This window comes from Castor canadensis, chromosome 6 (genome assembly GCF_047511655.1).
Source record: "Castor canadensis chromosome 6, mCasCan1.hap1v2, whole genome shotgun sequence".
Taxonomy (NCBI): domain Eukaryota; kingdom Metazoa; phylum Chordata; class Mammalia; order Rodentia; family Castoridae; genus Castor; species Castor canadensis.
In genome coordinates this window covers 168,529,734-168,543,517 of record NC_133391.1, presented here as the reverse complement: position 1 = coordinate 168,543,517, position 13,784 = coordinate 168,529,734, and the positions used below count along the sequence as shown (strand labels likewise).

General features: G+C 41.1%; 1 protein-coding gene across 7 annotated transcripts in view; it reads right to left on the bottom strand.

Moving 5' to 3' along the window:
* Ctnnd2 (catenin delta 2) overlaps window positions 1-13,784 on the bottom strand; it is an 858,282-nt gene that overhangs the window by 127,673 nt on the left and 716,825 nt on the right. For all 7 annotated transcript variants that reach the window (XM_074077729.1, XM_074077725.1, XM_074077730.1 and 4 more), the window contains one exon: window positions 10,717-10,902. In XM_074077729.1, coding sequence (XP_073933830.1) covers window positions 10,717-10,902 — 186 coding nt within the window. The remainder of the gene's footprint in view (window positions 1-10,716; window positions 10,903-13,784) is intronic.

Genomic DNA, 13,784 nt, shown 5'->3' with positions numbered 1-13,784 from the left:
GCTTCCTAGTTACCTTTGCAAACATCACAGACAAAAACAAAAGTAGGATTCATGACATTTGGTGAATATTGATGGCAGGGAGGGTCAGGAGTACAGAGGCCACTGAAAGCAGGAAAGCCACCATCCCTACCAGGGAGAGCTTAGGATAGGGAGTGGAGGGGATGGGGCACATGTAGAAGTTCTTGCAACTGGCAGAAGGAGGGGAGAGTCTCCCTGAGGACAATTCTAACACATTAGTAAAAGGAGGAAGAAGCAGAAATGGATTAATGTTGATTGGGCAGGGTGGAAAAAGGCTAAAGATCAAGGTACTATATTTTATAGTTAGAATTCATTAGCTATTATAGAGCAGTTACTAACAATTCAATGCCTTCATTACTCATGCACAATTATGATAACTTATGCATAACTGTAGTAAATTCTGATATAACTTGCAAAATACAAATTTATTTGATTTGGGGTTCTATCATCACATCTAACAAATGACAGAAGGGATAAAAGAGAGAAAATTGTTATGGTTTATTATATGCCTTGATGTGAACTTCAGACAAATCTAGATCTTATACCAATCCTGAGAGTTAAATTTGCTTTGAATCAAATGTAATGAATAATAGGAGAATGTGTAATTAACAATTAATTACACATCATTTAAAAATTATGGCTTATTTTCACAAAGGAATACCAGTCTAACATTCAAAACAATAGTTGTGATGACTATAGCAACTTAGATAAATGCAATAAAGATGCAAAGCAGTATGGGACTTCATGCTTTACAGCAAACTAAAAGTATCAGAAAATAACCTGTAATGATCAGAAGAATGCATTAATAAAATATTTACTTTCATTTTTTTCTATATTGTAAATCTTACCATTCTTTTAAAAAACATTAAAATTGAAATAATGATTCTGATCTTTGATTATACAGTCAAAATAAAAGCACTGAATATAATGAAGATAGCAATAAAATATTCTATATATTAGAAAAAATAACCCTGAGAAAAATATACTTCTGAAAAAAATCACAGTGAAGCAAAACAATTCCTTTATCATCTTACTAAACTAATTAGCTTGTTAGTGTTGGTAATTGCTTAAAATCTAAATTACATTAAATATAATCTAAATGACTAAGCTTTCTCACAGATATCTGGTATACATGCATACATGTGCAGGTGTGTATGTATATGTTAATAAAGGTAAAAGCAAAACTATATTTCAGAATCAGAGTAGTTCCTTAGTTTTGACAATTCACTGGAAGAAAATGTAGGCTTGCTTTGTTTCTTTTAACATGAAATGGAAGTGTTCACAGAGATAATTTAAAGTTATTTAGCTATCACAAATAATTTCAATTATTGTCCAGAGAAAGTTAAATAATGATGTCTTTTTTCTCTCAAATATGATGCAGCTTAGTTTAAGTCAAGGCTAAAGCTAGGAGATGAATGACATTCCATGGATGGGAATCGGACATCCTGTTAAAGGTCATTTTCCATGAACTTGTCACTTACTTCCAATACTACATTACACTGAGTGCATGAAACTTCTTGTTCTTTTAACTGAAGCCACATCTCAACTACTCAGAGATGAATTTGCACCTGTGAATGGCTTAGCCATGAAACCAGCACATCTCTTTTAAATATTTAAAAAGAAATTGAAAGTGAACCAGTCCTTCCACATTACTCCTGGCTCATTATTATTTGAGAATGGCTTGTTGCACTGAACAGAAAGGTAGCACTATGGAAAGACAACAGCTATTCTGTAGCTTTGTCAACTTTGATGAAGAGGTGGTACTAGTCCTGGATCTAAAGGAAACCAGCTTGGGACAGTGGATATTTCATTGTTTTGTTTGTTGGTTTCATTTTCTACTTTGTCATCTCCTTGAACATTTTAAGCTATTATTTTCATATAATATCTAATATTACCAAGAAAAATCAGAATGTGAAATTTCAACTTAACATGGATGAGATTTTCCTCTCCTGTAAGAACTGACACAACAAGTATTTAGAAGTAGCGTTCTCATGCTCATTACGAGAAGTGACAGCTCAAATGAAAGGCGGGAAAGGACCTACATTATCTTTTTTTGAGTTTCACTTTCCTTTCCTTTTTAACTTCTACACTATAAAGCAAGATAAATGGTTAAACCCATAGATAATTTTCTTCTGCTCTGACATGTGTCTATGTAATTCTTAAATACCTTTTATTACAATCATTTTTAAATGGCTACAGAGAGAATCTGAAGGAAATAAAAGGGCACCTGTGTGAATATAGATAATCTTTGATGGCAACAAGTGATGGAGTTCAAAGGGGATTCTGTGTTCTTTCAGAATGTTGATGGTACCCTGGCATGTTAATACTGAAGCAAAAGAACTTTTTCACAGGCAGTCAATGTATCTGACCATTTCCTGGGTACTTTATTCAAAGTTTTACTGAGTTAATAGGGCTATATTACAAATTATTCATTAAAAATAGGGTTTCCCTTATGAAAATGAATGGAAGTATTCTTTAAGGGCCATGCTAACACACTTGACTCTATTTTGCTCAGCTAATTAACATTGGCAGAACAATAGTGTAATGGTGAGGGTAGGATCAGATGGAAGTAGATGAAGCCATTTTGCACATGAACATTTTTAATGCTAACTTTTTAGGAGAGGATCTGTGAGAAATTGTGGGATAAGCAACTCTTTCACCAAAATGGAAATACAATAATGGAGGGAAAGAACCAAACCAGGGTATAATATATATGGAAATATCACTGTGAACCCCCCTGTATATTTTTTAAAAATGGAAATAACATCATCAATATTCATAAACATATTTAAATTTCTATCCTAACATTTCTATAAAACTGGTACATTGAGTGAAGGTGACCAGTGGCTAAATCCTTTATTTTTATTTTTTGGGACAAGTTCTTACTATGCAGCCAAGGTGGCCTCAACATCTTCCTGCCTCAGCCCCACCAGTGCTGGAACTGTAGGCATGAACCACCAAATCTAGCTTGTGGTTAAATTTTTAACACACTCAAAATGCTGACCACACAGCTATTTAGTTCTTTAGAATGCAGGACTAAATTTTTAAGCATTATACAAAGCATGTTTGTTCTTGACCATATCTTCAGGACATATAACAAAACACTGACAGTTTCAAATGTGAAAATAATATATGGAAAATTTTATGGAGACAGGAGAGAGAAATTTCTGCAACAAAGTACAGCTAAGGAAACTAAGTATTTTCAGGGAACCAACAGAGGTGCTGTCAGTAAAGTATTTTTGACGATATTATCTGCTTTATCACCAAGATGTTAAATGCACCCACAAGTGCACACACATACTTTTCTGCACATGTGTATTTACATATCTTCATTCCCCCGAATGAAGTTTAAAAGTCCAGAAGAGTAGATAAAAAGAAAGCAAACACAGAGGAGAAAGGCATTTGTAGTTTAAAAGAGCTTTTTGCTGGAGTTTATCTTGTTCCAGCTGGAGGGAAGTTTGCAGTAAAAATATCTTTCTTCCTCATAGTGTCATTCCTCAAGTTTGAAGTTAAGTAAGTGTTCTGTAATTTTGTGCAACATCTTCATTTTAATCTGTTACATTTTAACAAAAAAGGCCTACAAAATTTCTAGCCCTCTTGATTTTTATTTTTTGATTGTTTTGATTAGGATATACTTGTACAGGGGGATCCACTGTGACAATTCTGAGTAGGTTTACATTGTGCATTGGTTAAATTGCCACCACCATCTCCCCCTCCACCCCCATTAGAAGATAGAATAGTGGAAGCCATGTATGTCTTATATGGAGAGAAAAACATAACTTAGGGATAAAAATCAGAAAGTCAAAAGAACAAAAGACTTTGGGATGTAAGGTAAGGAGACTCACAGCATAGATCATTATTATATTCATAAAAGCAATTTCAGCTCCTCCCTTTGAATTAGCTTATAACGCCCCACCCTGGTCTCCAATGCCCTGGTACCATGGTGCTGCAAACAAAATGAATTCACTGAGTGGAGATTTCCTTGCAGAAGTGTCAAACACTGGGTTCCCCTTCCCAAAGTATCTTAGACATGATTCAGTCACAGCCAGACAAGTCCATGTTCAGCAAAGAACTTTTCCTGCTGAGCTGAGTCTTGGGAACACAAAGAGGAAAGGCCTCGCCAGCAGAATGCATGTCTGTTTTCTAGATTTCTCTACCAAACAGGGAGCACCACGGTCATTACCTGGACAATGGTCCTTTCTGTGACTTGCTTTCTAAAGGGGCTCTGTCCCTGACATGCCAACATCCTTCAGGTATCCTGTGGTCTCGCTTGGTTGACTGATGATTCATCCCTCAAAAGACTGTCCTGGTTACCCTGGACTCAACCATGGCAGATTTACTTCTCAAAGGGACAACTTTCAATGTCCAGAAAGAGTTTGGGTTATTGTAACGATGGGAAGAGGTGGTCCTGGCATATAATGGTAGAGCCCAGGGATGCTGGTAAACGTCCTAAAATGTACAGGACAATCCCACCACAGGGAATTATCCAGCCTTAAACATCTCCAGTGCCAGAGCTGGGAAACCCTGGTCTCGGAGTGAAGAGCCAGGGCTTTGATGGTGTAAGTACTTACTGTAATACAGGAAATGAAATGAGACAGCTGAGACAGTTTTAAGTCTGTGAACACACTGCAATGAGCAGCAGTTTCAGGTGCTCTTGGAGGTAAGGAAGAATAGGAGATGGATCTCATGCATGGACACAAGTAAGGGAGAGTTGCCACACAGAAATTTTACAGCTCATCTTCATAGGCACATGTGGTTTGTTGCTCTCAGGATATATCATGTCTTGAAACAACAAGCTGCTATCATATGGTGGGGTGACAGCAGAGTGAGACTAGGCTGGAACCAGCCAGGAGGATGAGTGGCAGCTGAAAGGAGCAGATGGCTAGAAAGGAAATTGTACTGAGCAGCAAAAGAAAAAGTGTGGTTACTAATAAGAAAAGGAAAATTATCTTGGAAAAAAAGAAAAACCACATGTGACAGTAGGCAATGAAAATCTGAGAGATGCAGTGTCCTGAAGGCAGATCCATAAAGTGATTATAAAAAATGAAATCCACCCACCTAGGTTCTCACCAACAGAGTGATTATGATAAATATTGGTCTGTGTATCAAAAGCCTTGAATCATTCATTTGGTCTGGATGTTTCACTTTGGGGAGTATATTCTTAAGATGTGCCTAACGACAGAGGTGAGATTTAACCACACAGATGTTTGTTATGCATTATGTTAGTGACAAATTGGAAGCAATACAGTCTTTTTATAAAAAGGGGATTGGGTAACCATGTTATGGTCCAGTCCATACAATGGAATTCTCCATTGTACATATGCTGCGTTCTGCCTAAAGGACTGTTTTCTGGCAAGGAAAGAAGGCATGCTGTAACCAGTGATGAAGTGTGGATCAATGGAGTGTAATTGTATTCTGAAGGCTTGAACAAAGCTATCAGTAAATATGGATGAAAGGCTATATGCCCAGCTATAAATTGTAATGGTGAATTTATAGAGGAGAATGGTAGAAGTATGTATATTGTTTTCTTCTTGTAGCTTATTGCTATTTGACTTAAATATTATCTATACATTATAGGTGTATAGACAGTCATTCCTTAGTATCAGTATAGGATATTGGTTCTAGGATCCCAAGCAGATACCAAAATCCACAAGTGGTCAAAGTCCCTTATTACAAATGGTGTGGTATTCATATATGACCTATGTACAGCTCCTAATTCACTTTAAATCATGTCTAGATTACGTATAATATGTAATACAATGTAAATAACTGATATACTCCAGTATAGGGTCACACCCTGCCCTGAGATGATAGACTAAGGCATAAAGCCTACTGGAGGTGAGGAGGATTCTGCCAGGTGAGGTGCCTCCTTGGCATAAGACATGCAGCTGACTTAGGTGAAGTGTTGCCTCCAAAAGGCCAAGAGGAACTAACAGCTAATCATAATTCAGCAAGAGGCAGTAAACACAGAGACAGAAATGAATGAGGTGCAAACTCCTTTTAGACCAGAATGCAGTGCATACAGTTGTCAAATACAGCAATAGTCGGGGCTTGGAAGACAGTTATAACATGTTTCAATAGCAACTATTTCTTGAAATAAAAGCGGAAATGTAACATACCTTTTATGACATATTTTTTTGAATTATCCCTATCAAGGATTTAAAAGAAAACATTTCTGACATTTTTATTAGAACTAACTCTGACCTGCAGAATGGAATAGCATTTTTCTAAGATTCAGAATACCAATGCCAAGTGTAGGAGTCAGGACAAATTTTTGGAACAGAGCAAGCTCCAGGACCATCGTTAAACCAGTGATGACATCATCACTTTGCTTCCTGTTACATCATCTGGCTCCTCTGCCACAGGAGGTCTGTGTATACATAACCTTTTAGTTTCACATTGTCCTTCTGCCTTTCTCCGAGGGATCTTAAGTTTAAGAGAAGAAAGTATAAATTTTTATAAGCATGCATTCACTGAGTCACCTAGTGCCTTCTGAGCACTATTTTAAATCACATTTTGAAGCAGTAACAAATTCAATGACCACTGTAGAATACTGTAAATATATAAGTAGAAAAAAATCAATTATTACCTCCTCTGCATTTTTTCTAGAAACACCTTTCATACAAGCATGGTTTTTATTTGCAAATGACACATATATTACAAAATTGGTCAGGTTTTATTTATATTTACATCATTTGTATTTCTATATCCATAAAATACGAATGTTTTTATATTAGCTTCTTAAATTTGTATTATATTTTCTATAATCGCTAAATATTCTTTAATGTTTCTGGCTTTGAGGAGGCTGAGGGTGTATCACAGTGGTTAGAGCACTTGCCTAACACACTGGGCCCTGGGCTTGATCTTCAGCACTGCAGCCAAAAACAAAACTCCTGACTTGGCCAGCAGTAGAAGTTCCAGGGGTCAGCTGTTATCTAGCCATCTTTAAAGCAGTGGACCTAGAACTTGGCAAACTACTAGGTGAGTTTCCAGTTTCCAGGCCAGAGGATGACCTGCTGTTCCCGTGTCAGCAAAGCTTAGGATGCTCTGTCCTAGAAGACTTGGAATGTTTCAACTGCTCATTGTGCTGCAACCTGTTAACAGTGATAAATCAAGGGCTTGCCCCCTCCTGTCACTGGGAGTAGCCAGCCTCTAGCTCCTTAGAGTCCTTGACTGTGTATTGGAATGGTGACCTGCACTGCACAAGTACAAAGTATTATAGAAGATGTGTGGGGGAAACCACTGCTTATTCCCTGTGGAGACCACAGGCTGGCCTAAATACCAACCTTCCCAGCAGGTGGCACCACTGAGGCTCAGCTCCCTTCATCCAGTAGGAAGGCCCCCCCTGTGTTGGAGGGCTCCTAGTCCTCTCCTTCACTCAGTCCTGTGTTCTGGTTTTGCTCCCCTCTCCATCTCGAAGATATCCCCAGGCGTTGCCTCCTTTGCACCAGTCTTTAAATGCATAATAGCTTTTACTTTTGACTGTTTTATAATATATTGAACTTGACAAATCACATTAAATGATTTCTCAAACAAGCATAATTGTTATCTGTTCACATCCTCATTAAGGTTGGTATTGAATTTTCTGGAACTTCAAAATAGTTTTATCTTAATTTAGAGCATGCTAAAAAGCCTTTTTAAACTATAATTTGATTGAAATAAAAACTTTGAAGCTTCTTTATGAAGAACAATATTCCACTGCACTGGTTTTTGTTTTTCTGTACTGGGGATTAAACTCAGTCTCACACCTGGTAGGCAAGCGCTCTGGCACTTAGCCACGCCCCCATCCTTTTGCTTTTAGTTTGTTTTTCAGATAGGGTCTCTGCTAACTTTGCCTGGGCTGGCCTCAAACCTCAATGCTCCTGGAGTTGCCTTTGGGGTAGCTGGAATTACAGGCCTGTACCACCATGTATTGCTCAGCAAAACTTTTTTAAAGAAATGTTTTTTCCCTAAAAGAAAACTATAAGTAAAAATGGGACCAGTGGACCAAATACACTTTTATTTTGACTTTTGGCAAAAATCATAAAATTCTAGTAATGATTTTATCATACTCAGCTTAGAAAAGAGCATGTCAACACCACAAAATATGATTCCAAGGTCAGCATTCTAAGCCTGAGAAATTGCTCATTGAGAGTTTCGTGAATGTGCTAATACCTGGAGACAAGGTCTGTGTTATGGGGTGAGGTCCACAAATGTTCCTTCCCTTTCTTTCTCTGAACCCAATCAACTGCTAATCTCCTGTCACTTGAAAAACTGCAGTCATGTAAGGACATTTCAGCAGTTGAGGAAGGGTTTGAAGTTAGGGTCAGAATCTTACCAAGTGGGGCACCAGTGACAGGTACAGGGGTCAGACAGGGTTGTAACAGCTCATACACTGGAGATAAAAGCCTGAAACTGGAGTGAATGCAACGTCTGTGGAAAGCTTCCTCAGCCAAGGTTGACACTAAGTAAGTCCTCAAATGTGTCTTTCCAAGTTGCCTGGGTTCATCCAGGAGATGCAGTCCTTCAGATGGAAGGTATCAGGTGAGACCCAGCACTTCTCATCCTGGGCAGCTTGGGTGGCACCACATTCCTGTAAAGATGGCAGGAATGCCTTCTTGTGCATTTTCCTTCTTTGGCACACATTTCCAGAGAAAGTAGGGTGGGATGGGACCCCGTGGTAACAGCACAGCAAAGGAAATGATAAAAGGAGCCCATTACACCTTCGGTAGCTCATGCCCTAGTTGATTTGAAAGTGAGGCAGTTCAGAACTGTAATGGTCTGGCTCCTTTATGTACCAGGTGTAAAACTGTAGGACCAGGCAGCAGCTCACATAATGTCAGCACCTACTAGGTGTCCATTAAACACCTGCTGGCTGTTCTTGGCACCCCTCACGTGGGAGGGTTTTAAGCAGCCCTCTTAAGAATCGCAGCTTAATTCTTGAAAGGCTCCTCATTTAGGGCAAGAATGAGAGACACAGAGCTCCAACCCATAACAGGAGAAAAAGTGGGGCTGGGGATAAGTTCTCAGAGGAGGAAGGGCACCATTAAAGAGGCAAAGAGCATGGCTCTCCTGAAGTAAAGGCTGCGTAAGCCAGACAGACATTGTGGACTACACCTCAAAGCTCTTAGGGGCTGCAAACCGAGAACCAAAAACCTAAAGAAAATGCATTCAAGGAATCCAGGAATTAGACTTCAGGAGGCATTCCAGCCAGGTACTGCTGGCTCACACCTGTCATCCCAAGCTACTTGAGAGGCTGAGATTGGGAGGAGTGTGGTTCTAGGCCAGCCTAGGGAGAAAAAAGTTGGTGACCCCATCTCAATGGAAAAAAGCTGGGTGTGGTGGTACACACCTGTCATCCCAGCAATGGAGGACCATGGTTCAGGCCAGCATGGTAAAAAGCAAGACTGTATCTTCAAAAAGGCATTCCATCCACATTAATCCTTCCTATAAATAAAATAGTGTCTTTAACTTTTACTCGAGGTAAAATTATCAAGTAGTTTGGAAAATACTGTTTGCTGGGATTAAAATGGATGTATTTGCATATTTATCTTGAATTCAAAACCTGGTGACAGTGAGTGTTTCAGATTCCATGCCTCTTTCTCCTTCTTCTCTTTTTTTGGTGGGACTGAAGTTTGAACTCAAGGCTTTGTGTTTGCACAGCAGGTGCTCTACTGCGTGAGCCATGCCTCTAATCCATTTTACTCTAGTTATTTTGGAGATGGGGTCTTGTGAACTATTTGCCCAGGCTGGCTTTGAACTGCGACCCTCCTGATCGAAGCCTCCCAAGTAGCCAGGATTGCAGGCGTGAGTCACCAGCGAGTGCCTGGCCTCCGCCTCTTTTTCAGTAGTCCACTCCCAGAGTCAGTCAGGTCCTCGACTGGCACAACCCTCCTCATTTGGATGTATGATCAAAGTGTCCACGGGGGGGTGGACATGTGATGACAGCGTGGGGGAAATGGGGGCTCCCTGGTGGCAGGGCTCCTGGTCAACAGCAGATGGAAGCTCCTTTCCACCACTCCCTTTCCTGGGGTCACTGGAGGTGAGGAGTTCACCCCCAGAGGTCCCAGGGGCAGGACAGATACTGTTCTGACACCCCAGCTGGGGGTGGCTGCTTACCAGCCTCTGCTGCACATGGTGAAGACCATTCTGTGTTGGAGGCCTGCACAATGTTCTGAACTCACTTAAGTGGTCTCTTATGATCAAACCTCTAAAGTCATCCCGTTAAAGGGCAGTGAATTCTCAAACTGTTACTTCCACTTGCAATGGTAAACATTTGGCATAGCCAAATGCTTCAAACCCTGCTGTGAAACATAGACTGAGTTTTGTGCCTCCCTCTTCAGCTTCCCTTCTTACCTCCTTTTCCTATTCTATGCACCTTGCCACCTGCGTGGCAGCCCACCCATCCCCTACAAGGACCTCAACACACATGTGAGTCAGTCCCCAGTAGAATCAGCACTGTAAGAGCTGGGATGTCAGAGCATGCCAGCTGCATGGATAGCACTCTTCTTATTTTGGCTCTGTTGCAAAGCATGGGGGAAGTTATCTGAGTTCCATCGTCTCAGCTATGAAATTCCCACAGGTAAACTGTGCAGGTGCAGTGGTGGTTTAACCTCACGTTGGAAATGTGGAGCCCTGTATCTATGCACACAGGCACAATATTAAAGCCATAGCGAGGGAAGGGGATAACTGCATGCAGCTGTGAGCGTCCAGCATCACCTGATCCTGGGATTTCTTCTTCTTCTTTTTCTTGCCCCAGCAGCCAGAGCTCTCAGCATCCTTGCCGTTGGCCTCACCGCAGAGCAGCCCGTCCAGCTCATCGGTGCCCATGTGCTGTCCCTGAGACGTTTCTGCTGCCAGCCGGTATGAGAGGTTTCTTAAGATGCACACACAGTTTTCAACGGTCTGGAGGACCCCCCCAAAAAAGAAAATGGAAAACAGAAGAGGCATGAATAAAAACTAACCAGCACTCCATGCCACCACCCCAGACAGGCAACTGGTCTCCACATACACATTCTCTTTGCATGATTTAGCCTGCTTCTAAAGACTCTCCTGAGAGCCTCAGTGGGAAGAGTTTAGAGACACTTGGCTTGAGACTATTTCTTCTGGCAAAGAAACTACCCGTCACCAACAGTTACTTCTGTAAACATCTGCCACTGTTGATGGAAATTCACTTGTGAGAGGGGAGGAATTCACAACCACAAAAGATCCCAAACGCATCCATTTACAGACAGTTCCTTTCTGGGGCTTGAGGAGTCTAAGTCATGAAGAGCACAGATAATGGATTTTGCTTAGTGCTAGTGGGGATCACTAACAGGTACCATCCACCAGGCCACTTCTGGGTGTAAAAGAAGCAAAGGTGAAAACCAGGGCAAGGGAGGGCTTGGGGTCATTGGGAGGCAAAAATATTTTCATTATACTGAATTTTTTTTTTTTTAGATGAACACCATTCCTATTTTTCTAGCAAAGGTTAAGTGTTAAGGGCACATGTAGAGCTCTGTAGAGAAATCCGAGATTTCTCAGGATGAGTTGTGTGACCTTGGACAATGCATCCACCATCCCCAGTACTCTGACCATACCAGGACCTCACAGTAGGTTGCTGAGTGGGTCAGCACAGTGTTGTGTGTGATAAGTATTCACATCCGTAGTGCTGGATCCTGTGAATGTGTTAGGTGCTGTTGTAGGGGGAATTAAGATTGCAGATGGAATTAAGGTTGTTGATTGGCTGACCATCAGATAGGAAAATTATCTGGATTATCCAGGCAGCCCATGTAATTACAAGGATCCTGTAAGAGGAAGAGGAATGCTTAAGAGTCAGGCTCAGTGGGTATGATGTAGGAAGGACTTAAGCAATCATCACCGGCTCTGAAGATGGAAGATGGAGGAAGGGGCCACAAGCCAAAGGATGTGGGTAGCTTCTAGAAGCTGAAATAGAGAAGGAAATAACTTCTTCCCTAGAGCTTCCGGAAGGAACCAGCCCTGATGACACTTCAGTTTTAGCCCAATGAGACTCATTTCAGACTCTTCATCTCTAGAACTATAAGGTAGTAAAAGTATGTTTCTTTTAAAGTTACCAAGTTTGTGGTTATTTGTCCCAGCAGCAACGGGGTACTAATGCACCATGTGAGTACTGAGAAGAGCACCCAGGGCACAGTGAATGCTGTACAGTACCATTTACAGTGCTGGGGGGACACACAGCCCAGAGATATCAAGCATGGGTTCTACAGCTATTTGGCTTGGCTTGGGTTCGAGTCCTCAGTCTGCCATTGAGTTAGCTGTGTGCTCAATCTCTGTGTGCCTTTATTTCCTCACCTGTAAAATGGGGGTGATGATGAGAGTACCAGCTTCACAGGGCTATGGTGAAGGTGAAGTGAGTTTATAGACATGGCTCTTAAGACAGTGCCTAAGGAAGAAGTATTTGCTGCTATTCCCTGAAGAGGAGTGTGGAATTCTGTAAATACCAGTTGTAATAACTTCCACCCTTGAGAAGAGGGCTTGGTAACTGAGGTCTTCAAGTCACAGCTTGTATCTTGTGGACATTTTACTGGACCCCAACATGCCTGTGTGCTTATTGTCACCTACAGATGCTGTCAGGCTACACTGGCAGAATAGAGAATTGTGACAGAGACCACACGACCAGCAAAACATAGAGCCTTGATCCTCTGCAGAAAAGCTTCTGCAGACACAGCTGATCTTTTCACCTTTGTTCTGGCCTTGAGGAATCAGAGGAAGAGGGAAATAAAATACCCATTTTTTTTGAAAAGGACTAATGAGGAGAAAATAATTAAACTGAGCTAAGTTTTAAAAAGCATACCACCTTGTCTTTCTCTTTTAGATATCCAGCACGTAGCTGCCCCACTGAAGACAGGTAACGTGAGTACTCTACAGAGGAAGGGAAGAGAGCCCAGCTGTTGGTAACTCGAGTGGATGGTGCCACGTCTCCTGCGTCCAGGCTCAGGGCTGAATGGGCAGGGGCCATGGATTCAAATCCTGACGTGCTTCCCTCATTGGTTGGGATGTGGTAAAAGGCAGTCAGTGCCCTTTACCTGATGATGGGGGCAGGGAGGGATGGAAGAGGAACACAGGTTGTGAAAATCAACCAGAAAAACCAATTCTTAGGATACATCTCTGGAGTCTTTGTCACTCTAGATCTTTCTTGTCCACTTCAAGATTTCAGGGCTGCTAATCCCAAAGGCTTTGTGTCAACTTGATTTTCTATTTCAAGCATCCTCTTAGCATCAAAAAAGGAACCCGGCATGAAAGCAGGTAAACACAGGACGATGCATGAAAGACAGAAAAATCTCTCATTGAAAGGAAAATGTTATGGCACAAGTCAGAACGATTTTTAAATCAGCTCAAACTGATTCTTCTTACATCAAAGACTTTGGAGAATAAACTTCTTTCTCATCCTGCTATTTATCTTCCCTGAAGGCTTTGCTGTTCCTCTGTTTAACAGACCACTATTGAGACTAAATTTGCAGTTTCAAGAGATGCTTTATAATGTACCTGTGATTGGGGAGATGATTTAGGGAGAAGCTGGAGGGAGAGACAGAAAGGGAGTAGGATGGGTGGAGAGGGAAGAGGGGACCCCAGGGATTGAACTCATGTCTCTCATTAAGCCTCCTGGAGTGTTGCAGTCTGGCCTGATTTAGGTAAGTTAGAAGTTCAAGAGCTTTTCTCTAAAGCAATGGGGGGAAAGAAGAGAAAAAAAAAAAAAAGCCCAGGACACCAGCAGAAGGTATGTGACAGCTGGTGGCTTTGCTTGTGACATCTATTGCTGTCAACAA